The sequence below is a fragment of the Poecilia mexicana genome, unplaced genomic scaffold (genome assembly GCF_051168715.1).
Source record: "Poecilia mexicana isolate PSO_F unplaced genomic scaffold, ASM5116871v1 scaffold_7, whole genome shotgun sequence".
NCBI classification, from domain to species: domain Eukaryota; kingdom Metazoa; phylum Chordata; class Actinopteri; order Cyprinodontiformes; family Poeciliidae; genus Poecilia; species Poecilia mexicana.
The window spans coordinates 28,882,562-28,899,417 of NW_028263376.1; the positions used below are offsets into that span (position 1 = coordinate 28,882,562).

At 38.9% G+C, this 16,856-nt stretch overlaps 1 protein-coding gene across 1 annotated transcript; it reads left to right on the forward strand.

Moving 5' to 3' along the window:
* Positions 1-3,243: 3,243 nt before the first annotated feature.
* Positions 3,244-7,813, forward strand: LOC106928275 (matrix metalloproteinase-9). Its single transcript, XM_015004403.2, has 13 exons — positions 3,244-3,557; positions 3,791-4,029; positions 4,557-4,705; positions 4,813-4,941; positions 5,048-5,221; positions 5,328-5,501; positions 5,592-5,765; positions 5,846-6,001; positions 6,089-6,305; positions 6,384-6,523; positions 6,606-6,756; positions 6,870-6,973; positions 7,096-7,813. The coding sequence occupies exons 1-13, from the start codon at positions 3,420-3,422 to the stop codon at positions 7,218-7,220; spliced, it is 2,070 nt and encodes a 689-aa protein (XP_014859889.2). The 5' UTR covers positions 3,244-3,419; the 3' UTR covers positions 7,221-7,813.
* The last annotated feature ends 9,043 nt before the right edge of the window (positions 7,814-16,856 follow it).

Here is a 16,856-nt window from a genome sequence, read left to right on the forward strand (position 1 = left end):
CACTGGATCTGGGTTGCTGGAAAGAAAATGGGAGCAGTGTGCGAGGTGGTTTCTTGTGAAATGTGCTTGGTTTTGAGATTGCACAGAAAAATAGAGTTTTCTCACTGAGCAAATAGTGACCTTAAAATGTCAACATCCAGAGTATGTCTCAGATATGAGGCAGTACTTCTGCATCTGTAGTTTTTTGGGTGTCTTTACAGCCTAAGAGACATACACGGAGAAGTCAGAAAGGATAACATTTTGGCATTTCATGTCTTTTACGCTAACAAAATTAACATAATTAATGGGTCACTGCCCACCCATATGAGCAGTGACGGTCTTGCTGCTGCGCTCTGATATTATCCAGCTCTCAAATGACGCAGTTTGACCTCATATGGGTCTATTGTGTGTGCCAACAGGCTGTGGCGGGGAAAACTTGGGAAGATTGCCATGCAAGAAAAGTTTATTCATGGGTAAGTGCCAGATTTCAATTTGAGAACCAAGTGGCAAAACCAAATGAAATGAGGCATTCGTAAAAGTCAGTGGAGCCGTGCTCATTAAATCTTTGACGCCAAGGGAAATCAGTGGCAGATGTTTTTAAAGGAGAGCTGCATATACTCTAAAGACATATACACGAGCAGAAATAACCTTGGGTTTTTGTCCAAAGTGCTAAAAAGGAAACAAATAAAATGAAAGAATTAGATTTGTGGCAAGGTTGGACAGTTGAAAAAGTGAAAACGAGCACAAATATTGTCCAATAACGAGGATGTGATGTAGCTTCAGTGCTGCTGGGATACTTTCGGGTGAAAACCAACGTCTGCCACAGTAATGTGTCTACAAGTATGATGTCAAGGAACAACGTGTCTCAATTTTTAAAGTTTTTATTTTATTTTATTTTACTTTTTGTTACATTCTTTTGCATGTAATAAGAAAAATCCATGAAAGCATAAAAGAGGGCAAGCACAATGTGGGTAAGAACACAATGAAATTTTCCAAAAGCACTGGCGGCACATACAAACTCAGACATTGATTCATATAAACATCTATATGCCCTTTAATCCCCTGAGGGGGAGGGAGTGAGCAGGAACGTACGCTGAAAGCAGCAGCATGAAAGCAGAGCCTGCCTGTCATTTGCCACAATAATGAATGACTTCTTGTGGCCTACACTGAAATCTAAAAAAATAAATAAATAAATTCAGGCACATATCAGGTAGATGTTGCCATTTCTGTCCCGGGACTAAGAAGCACTTTTACCTCGTGCATCAGCTCTGCCATTTCAGTAAACAATTGAGTCAGAAAATGTATTGAGCTGTCCATCCACTGTCTATGGAAAGACATCCAAGCTATCCATCCATTGTCAGTGGAGTTGCGTCAGCATGCTAGCTCATCCTCACAGGTCATTGGAGGTGGTGAGGCAGTGACCAACAAGCTAAAACCATAAGAAACCAAAATAAACATTGTGAGACGAGGGTTAGATAGCCCTTCAAACCCACGAGAAGTATTTTGATTTGATCAGTTTTATCTTTTATTTACACTGGAAGCAACCATGACCATCGCTGCTGATGCTACCTGGTATTTGTTAATATATATTTCTGAAAAGAGGAACCGGAAGATGTGACAACATTCATGAGTAATGTCTACTCTAACGCGGCAGAAGGATATGTGTCAAACCTAGTGAGCCACTGACCACTTCTTCCTCTATAAATCGTAGGTGCATCACTTCACACCTCCTTCCCCTCCTCGAAAGGTGGAAAACTTCCATAAAAAGGCAAAGCGTCTGCAAGGCAGAAGTTGCTGCTATCAGATTATAGTTATTGACAATGGGATCTTTAGTCAAGAGGGGCTTGTATGGGACTTTCCTTCTCTGCTTTACAACTTTGGAGATGTGTGCCAGCATGAAAAAGTGCAGAGCAGCAAACTAACTAAAAAAAAAAAAACATGTTTGCACAGCAAGACACGATGTCAGCAATGTGTTCACTTAAAAGAAAAATCCCTCATCCACCACTCCGACCAACCATGTGGGATAGATAGCGAGTCATGACATGCTATCTGGGGAACATCTACCACCAAGCATCATACATATCCTAAAACGTGAATGAAAACATTTTTTACCCACCATAGCGATGCTCTTATCTTTCTCTGTCAAGTTCATAGTTGAACACACAAGTCGTTTTTTAATAAGAAGAGAAATGTTATTGAAATATACGGGAAGAAACTTGCGTGAGAAAGACACTTTTGACTGAAGGCACATCACCAAAACATGTGAGGTAATACATGCTGTGAAATAACACGTATGTGTCATTACTAATGATCTGGGTAATTTCTGAGTGAAGTTAGTGGTGTTGCATAAGCACCTACAGTGAGGAGATAGCAGATAGTTCCCAAAAATCAGACCAAACACACACTGATGTAGGGAAACTGTGAAAAACTTTTAATAAGCTTGTTTGATTCATTTGGTAGCTGTCTTATTCCCTTTTTTATGTCTTACTTATTTTCTATTCAATGAAACTGAGTGAAGTTAATCAAACAAAAGTAAAAACACTTAAGAGACTGAGAAAAGATCAGAACACAGTTTTCTTATTCTGCTTTATCCTTGACCTAATTTTGCAATTCAGTTAGGATCCAGCTTCTTACAAAGAGGAAGCAAACTCTATATTTGTAAAAAAAAAAAAAAGTGGAAGCGGATATTTTTATACTGACACTTTAAGCAGTAAAATAACAGAAGTGTCTGGCTTGGTCTCATGATGATTTTGTGTTTTTCATAAACACTCATAAACAGATGAGCAGTTTCCTTAAAGTTAATGATGAAAACAAACCAGCTCCTTTATATGTAATCGATGCTCTTCAATCTTTACATTGTGAACAATTATGTAAACAATCTATGCAAACCGATTTTATCATCTAATCAACATGGTTTACTTTGTTGTTTTTTTGGGGGTTTTTTACAGATTCGTCTCAGAGTAAGAAGCAAAAACTTAATAAGGAGCTTTTTCTTAGCAGTGCTATACAAAGAAGCACAATTTTTTTTGATGTGCTCTTATTTTAAGAGACGAATAGTCACACTTTACATGAAAAAGGTTTTAAAAGAAAAAAAAAACGTCAACTTATTATCCACTCATTTGATAGTAGGTATGAAATAAATGTGGATGTTTTGGAAATTCCCCCAGCCTGTAAATTTCTGCACAGAACTGATGTTACAGTAGGCGGGAGCGAGGGTTTGATGACTAAGACTCTACTCTGTATAAATACAGCATCTACAACCCCAACCAGCAGCACAGTTCAGACAGGCAGCAACAGGGACCAACTTCCAAAACACAGAAGACATCACTGAAGTGGAAACTTTGCCTTCTTTTTTTTCTTCTTTTGACTTTAGTTCACACTTGATCTTTGAAGTTAGTTTTTGCATTTTTGTTGCATTTTGTGCCGCAGCAGAGCTCGCCATGAGGTGCTGTGCGTTAGTGGTGTGTTTACTTTTGGGAATAGGCGTACAGAACGGATGGAGCCTCCCTGTCAAGTCGGTATTTGTCACCTTTCCAGGGGACGTCATCAAAAATGTGACAGATGTGGAGCTGGCAGAAGTGAGTAGCAGATGGTTTATTCTTCTTTTCATAGTCTGAGACTCCCAGAACAGAGTTTTAATAAAGCTGTTCGGGAGAAACAAATTACCTGAACAGAGACTGATATCACAATGTTAATGGAAATTTTTACTCTCTAAATGTCTTTTATGAAAGCAACTTATAAATGTCACAAAACACAAATTGCGAATGGGAGTGTTTGGCTGAGCTCTGATGTGTTTTGTCTTGTTTGACAGAGTTATCTGAAAAGGTTTGGTTACATGGAGACGGAGCAGCGCAGTGGCTTCCAGTCCATGGTGTCCACAGCAAAGGCTCTTAAGATGATGCAGAGACAGATGGGTCTGGAGGAGACTGGAGAACTGGACAAGCCGACACTGAATGCCATGAAGCGACCTCGCTGTGGTGTTCCTGATGTGGCCAATTACAAAACCTTTGACGGGGATCTCAAATGGGACCATACTGATGTTACATACAGGTGAGTGGAAGGAAGAAATACTATGTTTCATTACATTAATTATTACATAGTGAGATATTCTACCAAATATGCAGTGGCTATAAAATATTTGCTTGTAAATAAAGCATTGATTTTCAAGGCAGGATTTCAGAAAACAACATTTCTGAAAAATAGCACTTTATACAAAAAAAAACAAGTCATAAATGTTCAGATGGCATTGGGTAAGGCTATGGGATGCAAGGGAAAGTTTAAATAATATTGTCTTAAAATGCTTGAAAACATGCAAATCAAGGGAAAAATAAAAACTGACATTCTACCCTGTACCTCGTGCGATTTCACCAGATATATTTTTGCTATGGTAGATTATATCTTTAATGAAAACCATTTCACAGCCTAAAATCAAAAGCAAATTATATCATGACAGGTTATATCATGACCTGATTTTCTGTAGTTTTCAGCTACAGAAAACTCTCTCTTGTAGCTGAAAAGTATTTATAAGTTTCATCAGACTGGATCACATAGTCATTTTGAGTTCACTGTGTCCTCAGGATCCTGAACTATTCTCCCGACATGGACAGCAAACTGATTGATGATGCCTTTGCAAGAGCCTTCAAGGTGTGGAGTGATGTCACTCCTCTGACGTTTACCCGTCTTTTTCAAGGCAATGCAGACATCATGATCTCCTTTGGAAAAGCTGGTATGTGCTCTTTTTTACATTTCTAAGTCAAACATTTGCACTCTAAAAAATTAAGAAGCTGAATTCTAAAAATCAAACATTGATGAGCTGCTTCATGTTCTTTTTAGACCACGGGGATCCATACCCCTTTGACGGTAAGGATGGCCTTCTAGCTCACGCCTATCCTCCTGGTGAGGGCATTCAGGGGGACGCCCACTTTGACGATGACGAACACTGGACTCTGGGAAAAGGAGCAGGTAACTACACCTCAGAAATCACGTGCTTCTTCCTTCCTCCTTCCTCCTTCCTCTGGTGTTCTTTGCACATATTTCCTTTAACATACAATCCAATCTGTCTTCTCAGTGGTGAAGACTTACTTTGGCAATGCGGAAGGTGCCGTATGTCAGTTCCCCTTCACTTTCGAGGGGAAATCGTACACCAGTTGCACCACCGAAGGCCGTACCGACAACCTGCCCTGGTGTGCAACCACAGCCGACTACGACAAAGACAAGAAATACGGCTTCTGCCCAAGTGAACGTAAGCATAACAAAAATGACGAGCCTGAAGTTATCCATTATGTTTACGAGGTTGTGAAGGAAAACTGGAACTCATCCAACTACGCTTTTAACTGTAATCGTCACAGTCTTGTTCACATTTGACGGAAATGCGGATGGAGCCCCCTGTGTCTTCCCCTTTACCTTCCTGGGTGATAAGTATGATAGCTGCACCACCGAGGGCCGCAACGACGGATACCGCTGGTGTGCCACCACTAACAACTTTGACACAGACAAGAAATATGGCTTCTGTCCCAACCGTGGTGGGTAACAGGAAACACAAGGCGTGAAAGTCCTGCCACAGTTGCTTGTTGCTTTGTTTAACCACAGTTATTTTGTCTCTGTTTGTCCAGACACTGCTGTAACTGGAGGAAACTCAGAGGGAGATCCCTGCCACTTTCCTTTTGTGTTCCAAGGCAAGGAATACCACTCATGTACTAGTGAGGGGAGGACAGACGGCAAATTGTGGTGTGCCACCACTGACAACTATGATAAAGACCAGAAATGGGGTTTCTGTCCTGACCAGGGTGAGCAACATGAATGCAAGAATTTGTTCTGCGTTTATCATTTTATGAGATGGTAAAATTTCTAACCGGCTATCTTCCAGGTTATAGCCTGTTCCTGGTGGCTGCCCACGAGTTCGGACACGCCCTGGGTTTGGATCACTCCAACATTAGAGAAGCTCTCATGTTCCCTATGTACAGCTATGTGGAGGATTTCTCCCTGCATGAGGACGACATTGAAGGCATTCAGTTCCTCTACGGTGAGCCGACAACTCAGTACTCTTTCACAATAAATCTCGTCAAACACATGAAAACTTTCCCTTAAAGAACATTCCCATATTTTGCAGGAAGAAAAACAGGCCCAGATCCTACTCCACCTCAACCTAATACTCCTACCACAACTCCTTACCCTGATGAGAGCGATGCCACAGAAGAACCTGAACCCACTGATCCATCTGTAGTGACAACGCCATCCACTGTGGATCCAACCAAAGACCCCTGCAAGATGCTCAAGTTTGACACCATCACTGTGATTCAGGGACATCTGCATTTCTTCAAAGATGGGTAAGCAAATAGCTAGTTCTACTTATGTTCTAGAAATATAACCTGATGAGGTGCTAATATTGCATTTCTGGTTGACAGGCAATTCTGGAAGGTACCAAGCAAGACAGACGGAGGTCGAAAGGGACCATTTTCCATTTCTCAGAGTTGGCCAGCTCTACCTGCTGTCATTGACTCTGCCTTTGAGGATGTTCAGACCAAAAAAATATACTTCTTTTCAGGTAAGGAGTGTTCTTTCAAGAGCTTATCAGAGCACTGAAATGTTAGACAAAGAGTTGTAATCATATTTTATTGTTACATTAGGAACCAGGTTCTGGGTGTACACAGGAAGCAGTGTGCTAGGTCCCCGCAGTATTGAGAAGCTTGGTTTGCCCCCAAGTGTGCAGAAGGTGGAGGGAGCGCTACAGAGAGGGAAGAGCAAAGTGCTTCTCTTCAGTGGAGAGAACTTCTGGAGGTGAGTAGAAATTGCCCCCTTTTTTAGATAAAATCTGTAATTTAACCCATCCTTAAACACGTTTTGTGTTAAAGGACCAACAGTAGATCTCATTCTATCGCTGATCCCTACAGGTTTGATCTCAAGACCCAAGGGATTGACAAAGGATACCCCAAATATACCGACGCCGTCTTTGGAGGTGTCCCTAATGATGCTCATGATGTGTTCCAGCACAAAGGTAAATATACCTTCTACCACTAAGCTTAGAAACCCAAAAACAAAACTCAACAAAAGACTCAATAGACTCAACAAAACATGGCATACATTGTGGGTGTTGTAACATCAACGTTTCTCTTTCAGGCAACATTTACTTCTGCAGAGATCGTTTCTACTGGCGCATGAATTCTCGCAGGCAGGTGGACCGCGTCGGCTATGTGAAATACGATCTTCTGAAATGCCCAGATGCCTCAAGAAATCACTACTGAGATACATGCACAGATGGGCAGTGAGGATGTAGCAACCAAATGTTTCTTTGTGCAGGTGTCTGAAAGAATGTGATGCAGTGTTTGTTCATCATGCCTTTTGTATGATGTATGTGCTTTATGCAATGTGAACAACTGGCTTCTATTGAATTTGGCTGATTATTACTCATACAGCATTGGACTGAATGCAAGTCAAAGGCCCAGAAGGCAAGTAACCATTGTTTGCACTCAGTCTAAGATGCTATGAACTGATGACCATAGTGGCCTATAATTTGAGACCCATACAAGTACATTCAAGACATGCTTTCTGGATAAAACTCTGGATTTGCAGATGAAATTTCATGTCTGACTGGTTCAGACCCTTGTCAGTATTCAAATATTTTTTTGGTATTTATAGCAACATCTAATATTATTATTTTTTGTCATAAGTCTATTTGTTTTGTGTGGTTTTATGTGTTTTTCTGAAAGTGGTTTCAAAGCCATAAACTTGCACTGGAAGACATTCTGTGTCTCCTTAATTAAAATTATTTATAAAACTAATAATTTTGTACAAATATTCCAGCTTTCAATGCAATAAAAATTATGTGAGAACATTCTTCCTTTGTCAGCGTCTTTATCATTTGCAAGTACTTTTGAATTGATATGTTTCTTTACTGCTGCTATACACAACCAACAAAAAACATTTCTTGCAATATAATTCACTTTTCCAGTTTAAATCTGATAACCAGAGATATTTCTAAACTACTTTCTAATTGCCTGAACAATAAAAATTTAAGATTTCATGAAGTTCTAAAGCTTTTATAAGCTAAAATTACTATGAAACCCCAGATAATAAGATTTAAGATAGATTTAAGATTCACAAACTGACGATCTACCTGTCCATCATCACCTCAAGAACACTACTGATTTCTGTGACATTGTGGAGAAGCACAGTGTACCTCAGTATGCCTGGTTGCCTGGAAGTGCCACATTCATCTGTTAAAACAATTGTACCCAAATATAAACACCACAGGAAAATCCAGTCGTCACACTGCTCAGGGATGACCTTGTGTTGGAACCCCGTCAAAACAGCAAAGCTTATTTCTGGCACAAGAAAACGTATCCACTCAACAGCTAGTGTCAGTCATTTTTCAGTTAAAAAAAACAAAACACATGAGAAACTAATAGGACCAACACACGGAAGACCTAAGCTTCAGAGTTTCCAAGGCCAAAACAATAAACCAAAACACCTCCTAACTGTGAAATTAAATACCACTATAAATAAACAAAGTTCCACCAAGGCTGCACTTTAACTGGCTATCCACAAAACAGAAGATAAAAATGGCAGAGAACCCTAACCAGTTTCCACTGTGAATAAAACAAGCAGTTCCTTTATAGTTACAATTATTCCCACAATAATACTCACAATAGCCTGCGCAAGCACACAGACAAGATCAATTCCCAGTCAAAAGGGAGTTGACACTGTGAGAGTGAGCTTTTTATGCAGAGGTTGACAAGCCGCAACACGTCTCACCCGAAGCAGTGTTAAAAAAGAGGAGAAACCTCTCTCATGAAGAGAGCTCCCGGAGGTCAGTGACCGCAACGTGTTTCAGTGCAAAATGAACATAAAAGGCCCAGAACAAAGACTTTTGGAATGATGGTGGGGCTGATGTTGGTAACAGTGTGCCATTATTCACTGTGAAACAAGTATTCTTTTGACATGGGATGAAAAGTTATTCAGAAAAATGGAAAAGATTACTACAAAAGTGACAAAAAAGAAGCCAAAATACTGTTTGTAAATGGCTAACATCAGGCTGATAATGAAATTCACACTGAAATGTTTGGCCGTACCAATCATTGGTAAAATTAGAGAAAAAATGGGGGGAAATTACAAGTCTGCGTACATTGTCCTCACTGTGAAATAAGGTGGTGGGAGCGTCATGTAGAAATTGGTGGCGTTCATAAAAACAATGGAAACATTGAAGCAAGACATTATTTAGAAAAACTTAAAAAGAAATGAGACAAAATTAATATAGTCAGTGAGAAGCAGATGAGTGTATACAAATATACATTCGTATACACTCATGAGGTTAGAGGAGAATGACAGACTAGTCAGAATGACAGAAAGATAAATAATTAAGCAAGTAATGTTGATGTACATTTGTAAACGCACTGAATGTTGAAGTAGATTGGCTACAGCAAACTGTCACACCAAGCACTCGTGTCAAGTAGGAACAGGAAAGTGAGACAACAATTCACACAGACTCACCAAAATTAGACAGTGACAAATTGGAAATATGTTGTCTTGCCAAATGAGTCTCAATTTCAGCTGCAACTCTCAGACAATAGACTCAGAATATTAAAATAGCATGAATCCATACTGCCTTGTGTGGATATTGTGGAAGGGAAAAGCTAAATCTTCCACACACAAACATAAATTTTGTCTGACCCTTACTGGTTAAAATATTGCACTTTCCTGTGCCTTATTATAAGATTCTGTCCTTCAGATTTCATTTGCGTGAATGCGTGTTCAGCATCTTGCGTTTCCCTCTTTGTGGCGACATCAAAACTATGATTGATACTGAGCTGGCAGGAGGGAGTAAACAGATGGCTAATTTTGTCTTCATAGACACAGACTCCCAAAACCAGATTCAGTCAAGCTGCGCAGGAAACTAATTACCTGTTACAGAAATCCGTGTCGCAATGTTAATGAATGTTTATTTTTTACATTTAAACCATGAGAGAGTTTCACTTCAGATTATAAATGCCCCTCAAAGGCAAAGAAGGAATGTTAATATTGCAGAAAACCAAAGTGGCTTCATGAGCACTTGGTAATGAACACCAAGCTTGTATTTTGATACTGTTGATGATGTTTTCTTCTTAATTTGACTATGAGCACTGCTGAGATGTGCACCTCCAAAGCTCTTAGAAGGCAGTGGAGGCATTTAGTGACGGGAAGAAAGATTAGAGATTGCGGTAATTAAATGTTTGGGGTTTTTTTTAGCATGGAGGTTTTTGTGGTTTTTGTTTCAGAGGTTTTTGTGGGGCTGGATGACGTATATATAAGATATACGACAGTTAAATGACATTTAACTGAGGCCCTCAAAGGGGTGCGGGTTTTAATGTTTTCATCTTTTTTTAATCTTTTTCAAAATGTCTTTTTCTTTCTCACTGTTTCGGTGATTTTAATGTTTTTATCTTTAAAAAAAAAAAGTCAGAGAGATTAGAGTCCCAGTTGACGGCGTCTCAACTAAAGTTCTACAGCTTTTTATTTCTCTCTCACTGTTTAATTATTTTTATGTTTTAATTATGTTTTTTTAAATCTCTTTCTCACATGCTGTTTTTATTTTACTTATGTAAAGCACTTTGAAATGCCTTGCTGCTGAAATGTGCTATACAAATAAAATTTGATTGATTGATTGATATTGATTCAGTGAAAAATATTTCTATGTGCTGCACAATATATTTACTCTGTTCTTGCTTGAAGCTCCTTCTGCATTAAAGGCATGTAAGGCAATGCAATCTTTATTTTCAGGTTAAAAACTGACAATTTTTAAGACGATAATAAACTAGGCAGTTCCATAAACCAGCCCTCTTTTTAGCTCAGGTACTATTTTTCTGAAGTTGTCTCTGTTTCAGGAGTGGTTTATTTTCCAAACCTTTCTGCACTGGGGACTTCAGCTCTTTGAATCAGCTACAAATGGGGAACAATGACAACATAAGCAGCAACAACAGCCAACACATGGGTGAACATGATGCTTTTATCTATTCTAAGATAAAAGAATAGATATCTTAGAATCTATTCTAAGATATCTAAGTTATATAACTATAACTATGTTATAGTTATAGTTATGTTATAACTATAACATTCTTATAACATTCTTATAGTTATGCCAAACTATAAGAATGTTAATAGTAACAATATGCTTTACTTTAGTCATGTTTATTATTTAGGTTGATCTTTGCATCTTAGCACTCCAAAATTACAAAGTGGTGACCCAAAGTGGGGTCTCCATCCAGACTTTGGGTTCCACTGGCTTAACTCAAGTAAAGTGCTAGTTGTTGCCCATTCCTGGATATGTCTGGTAGCTTGTGAAGCACTAACTCCACGCCTTGCGAGTCTTCTTCTATCCCACCCTTTTTCTTCCAATAAACTTCACATTATTATGCTTTGAGACAGCACGCTCTGTGCAGCCAGCTTCTTTAACAATGACTGAGTATGTTAAGGACAGCCGACTGGATAGATGCATTGCAAATTAGCTAAGGCTATAAATGTTACAGTTTTTGGTGTTATGTATACTCAACAATTGTCCCCATTCAAACAAGCAATAACCAAACAAACCATTCTGTACTCAAAATAAGTTTTCACCCGTCTTATATTGAACTTTTTTGAGAAACTGATACACATCTGCCTTCATTCAATAAACCAGTAAATAAATTTACTTAGCAATGTTATTCTGATGTAGAGATGCACCTCTACATGAATCTTTAAACTTTTCTCCAGAAAATGATCTCTGATTGATGACACATTCATGTGAAACTTCTAAGTTGCGAGTGACAGGGCTGAAATAATATCTGAAAAAAAGCTGTATATAGCAAATCAAATTCTTTCTCTTCTACTTTTTCCTCCTTTTACTGCTTTGTTAAACAGATACTGAAAGATGCCAGGTAACAAATAACACAAAAGCCTGTGTTCATCATCAAATGTGCGCACGTCTCCCCCTAGTGTTTAAACACCACAATGACTTCTGAGTCTTAATGAAATTGCAGCTTAATTACATCTGCCTGTGTATTTTCTTGATATAGACTGAAAAATGTAAAATCTGTTTTGTTTTTTTTCAAGCAGCTGAAAAGTGCATAAGAAACATGATTACTATTCATTCTTTACTACAAATATAACAGAGTTCCACCGATCAACTATATTAATGTACCACTTAACTAGCACAAATGCGCCACTAGATGGCAGACGTGGGACATGACGGACTGACGGTGCAACAGTTCTGTGTGGAAAAATCTCCCCTCCATTCAGGTGAGAGCTACCAGCACAGCAACACCTTTTCCTGTGGCTCACTCGTTTCTCCTGTTAAAACAGGTTATTTGGATCTGCCCACATGTCCCTCCACCTGGGACCTGCAACAATTACAGTGAAGAGCAGACAGGGGTGGCCCAAGCCTCCATGGGTCCCTAAGCGAAATTTGGTTTTGGGGCATCTCTAGTTCAATATGGACTGGCTGCAATCAGCAGTCTGATCATTAGGTCATCACACAGTGCTTATTGCATGTCTAGTAGTGCTGTTTACATTATATACATGTATAATACACGAAACATTTATATCGACCAGTTGATTTCTGGGTGCCGATTTCCTTAATTTTGGGGGATCGTGATTGGCCAGTTCTTACATGTGAATCCCCTTTAATCCCCTAATCTAATGTTCATCAGCAGAGGTTTATAAATCAGCCTCCATCCTCTTCTGCTCTACAGAGAGAGGTTTGACTGACAGACCGGTCCACCAGGTCCGGTCTGCAGGTTTACAGTTAACAATATTCACCCCACTGTTTCAACTCACTGACTTTCTTGCTATATTCAACAACATTTCAGACCAAAAAAATTATATCAGCTAAAATCAAAATCAGCTGGTCAGGCTTTTTAAAGATCGGTAACCAGTGATCAGTGAGAAAACTGCAATCGGTGCAGCCCTACACTCATATTCATGAGATTCTTCGATTGAATAAATTTCTCTTAAGCGTTACTCCAATAGCTAAAAATTTTATTTATACCACGTGGGTCTTTCTCCCCCGAGAATGTGGACCGGTACCGGTACTGGACTGATTCTGAGCCTTCAAATAATTTTAACAGAAGTTTCACATAGTAACATCCACAGTTTATCTTATCATACTGACTTTAGACTAGGGGTGTCAATCTCTAGGGATTCAAATCCTGTTTCCTACAAGCTTGATGTGTCCCAAATCCAACACGTCAGAATCAAAGGCCTGAATCATGTTCTGTGGAGTCCTGTTAATGGTCTAATTATGTGATTCAGGTTTGTTCTCACAGTCTGGCCCTTAAATACTGGAGTGTTGTTGGTTCTAAATGAATGTGAACTTGCTTTCTTTGAATTATTCGAGGTCTGAAAGCGCTGCATCTTTGTCGTTATTTTGACCATTTCTGGTTTTCTGCAAATAATTTTTGCTTGAAATTTCTGAGTCATGGTGTTAGTACTTCATAGATTCAAAAAACAAAGTTGATTTTACTCAAACATAAAAGTAAAATCAGAGAAACTGATCATTTTAAGTGGTCCCTTAATTTTTTTTTTCCAGAGCTGTGTGTGGACACTAACAACCACTTTAAAGAATCTTTTTGTATTTGAGGAGATAAGACTTTTCTTTCCCGATATAAGAAATTGTCCTCTGCTTTTGGTTGTTTAACTTGTGAACAGCAAATTAATTCCTACTGTTTTGCCAAACACTGTTTGTTTGCATTGTTTATAGTCATAAAAATATGCAGAAATCTAAGAGACACTTTGATAGAACTTCTTTTATTCAAATAGCATCTCAAGTTGTATAGGTTCAGCAACCGAAATAAAAGACTCTGCTCATATCATTCCGCACAGAAAAAGAAATAAAGCATAAAAAAGGACTCAGATGAAAGGATTTGGTCATATTAGACACTTTGGACAGGACAATTTTGCTTCTCTAAATGAAAGACCACAGGGTCAACACAGCCAAGAGAAGTCTGGGTTAATGGAACAGTTTTATCAAGATCTTATTTTCTTTTGATGTCCATCTCAGAGGCCACATTTTAAAAGGAAGTTGGACTCCACCCATTAAAGTTTTAGGTGCTCAGCATCATGGATGTAGCTTTGACTTGTTCACGACTGAATTCACTGTTTCCTTTTGGTCAAATATCTCATGGCAAAATGAAACTGATGACGACCTACCAAGCCAAGTTTATTTAAAGAGGAAAGGGCAGCAGCATTCAGTGTGGCCCACTTTTTTTTTAACATCCATTTTTCATCAAGCTGTGTTTGCACCAGTTTCAATTGATTAACACTCAAGTTTCCCACTTTAAGAAAGTCATAATTCTGTTTTTAGTATGCAAAACAGTCGTTCCCATTTTGTTTTTTGTTTTTTTGCCATTAGGTCATAAATAAAAACGCTCCAAACTTTTCTTTGAGGTTCCGGAACCCATATTTTCAGTGAGACGTCTCTTCACTGGTTTTCTTTCCTTCAATGTGTAGAAATGCTAAAAACCACCCACTATCTTCCCTTAGTTACTTTGTTTCTTTAGGCAAGAAAAAAAAAAGAAAAGCATCACTATTTTCTGATAGTTACTTTCTTTACTTTCTTTCATTAATGGTGGAAAAAGATTAAAAATACCCGCTATCTACCTTTTAGATAGTTACTTTCTTTCGTTAAAAGTGGAAAAAGATTAAAAATACCCACTATCTTCCTTTTAGATAGTTACTTTCTTTCGTTAGAGGTGGAAAAAGATAAAAAAAAATACCCACTATCTGCCTTTTAGATAGTTACTTTCTTTCATTAAAGTTGGAAAAAGATTAAAAATACTCACCATCTACTCCTTAGATAGTTATGTTTAGTTCACCAGTAGTCGGAGCCTGTCCCAGCAGATATGAAAAAAACAGAAAACAAAAAGGAAGAAACGTGATTGAAACAGTCCTCACCCAATAAATTTATTGAGGCTCTTATAGATCTGGTCGGTCGACAGTCGCAGGGACGAGACCTCCAACTGAAGACAAACTCCTCAGATTGGCCAATGCATCCGATCTCTTGTCGCCCTTGACCTCTCCACCTCGCCGGATCCTGTTCGTGACTGCAAATTGTTGTGGAAATTTTCCTTTAACAAGGAGTGAGGCAAAACTGTTTCAAGAACCAAACAAAGAATATATTCTTAATCAGTATTTATTCGAAGGCTCAACAGTGTTCAAACGTTCACTGAACACAGTCAGGAGAAAGAGTCCCGAGCAGAACACAGCTTACAGTTTTATAGGTAGAGGTTCATTCAGATCACATAGTTTGGTAATCTACTTGGTTACAGGACAGACAGCAGACTAGACAACACACACGTGTGTCTTCTTCACTAGGAGCCAGGAGAGATAAAGGAACAATTCAATGACTTTATTTTATTGCTAAGGCCAATGACTCCATTGTCATGTTAAGCTCAGAAAACCTGCTTCAGAAGGATCTTAATGATTCAGCTAATCATAGTAACCTTAAATTTTCCCACTACAAGCTCCACCAACCCCACGGACAGGAGATGGTCAGACCAGTCCTTCTGCAAAAACAGGAGTCTGATGGCGACCCCAAGGCGTCTGAAGGCCAAGTATGGTTCTGCCAAAATCTCCACGTAGTCCTTAATTGTAGATATCAACTCATTCCAATGTGCAAGGTCCATGTTGTAGATTATATTTCTTTTTCCTATTTTGCGTTCCTCACCGCAGTTACTTTTGGTTGTGTTCTTCTGTCATGATATGTGGTGAAGGTGGTGAGGCAGACTCAGCGGACCCAGGTTTTAGGGAATGAAATGATGAATTTAATAGTGATGGGCTATCTGAATCCAGGATTCGAGGCTTGTACTGAATAAAAAGGGGGCGTGTCCGATGAAGCCCCGCTTCAAGGCTTGTCATCTTGTTGAGAACCACGTGACTGGCAACAAACAATGCCTCGCATTACCTGGATCATGGGACTGCTTCATTTTGCGGTTCAGTTTTCAAAGTAAAAGCGCGATGAGCCATGCTGCGTCATGGGTTGTTGACCATTTGGTCGTGCATCAGAGGATATTTTTCTTCAGTGGCCAAAATAAAATGAACACTGACCAACATATCTGATGTGTATTGATGATGGCACCTATCAAAATGTAATGTTTGTTACTGGTTTTCTTAATTGTAGATAATGGTGTTTTTTATGACTTAGACTTAGACTCTAGAAAGTTTCACTATTATTTGTAGTCTGATTAGCGTTTCGGTTTTCAAAGTAAAACTGCGTTGTTGCTGAAATGTGCTACACAAAATAGGAGAAACAGGAGTTGTCCTGAAACAACGGACAACTGGGGATGATCAAATGGTAGATGGGACAACAAGGAGACTCAACAGAACACAGAATCCTAAATAAACACACAAAAAACCCAAATGACTACGAAGCCCATCTTATCCCCTAATCTTAATATTTATCAGCAAAGGTTTAAAAATCAGCCTTCGTCCTCTTCTGCTCTACAGTGAGAGGTTTGACTGACAGACCGAACCAACAGGTCAGGTCTCCACATTTACAGTTAACAATATTCACCCCACTGTTTCAACTCACTGGCTTTCTTGCTATATTCAGCGACATTTCAGACCAAAAAAAATTATATCAGCTAAAATCAAAATCGGCAGGTCAGGCTTTTTAAAGATCAGTAACCAGTGATCAGTGAGAAAATTGCAATCGATGTAGCCCTACACACATATTCATGACATTCTTTGATTAAATAAATTTCTCTTAAACGTTACTCCAATAGCTAAAAATTTTATTTATACCAGGTGAGTCTTTCTCCCCTGAGAATGTGGACCGGTACCGGTACTGGAATGATTCTGAGCGTTCAAATAATTTTAACAGAAGTTTCACATAACTTAGAAATTGATGTAACAATGTTTGTTTTACCCACAAA

What these genes read in the sequence shown, in the direction of transcription:
- LOC106928275 (XM_015004403.2), top strand. Translation starts at nt 3,420, where the DNA reads ATGAGGTGCTGTGCGTTAGTGGTGTGTTTACTTTTGGGAATAGGCGTA. An exon ending in GGGTTTCTGTCCTGACCAGG is followed by an intron (nt 5,766 to 5,845) that starts GTGAGCAACATG and finishes GCTATCTTCCAG; the next exon opens with GTTATAGCCTGTTCCTGGTG. An exon ending in AAAAATATACTTCTTTTCAG is followed by an intron (nt 6,524 to 6,605) that starts GTAAGGAGTGTT and finishes TTGTTACATTAG; the next exon opens with GAACCAGGTTCTGGGTGTAC.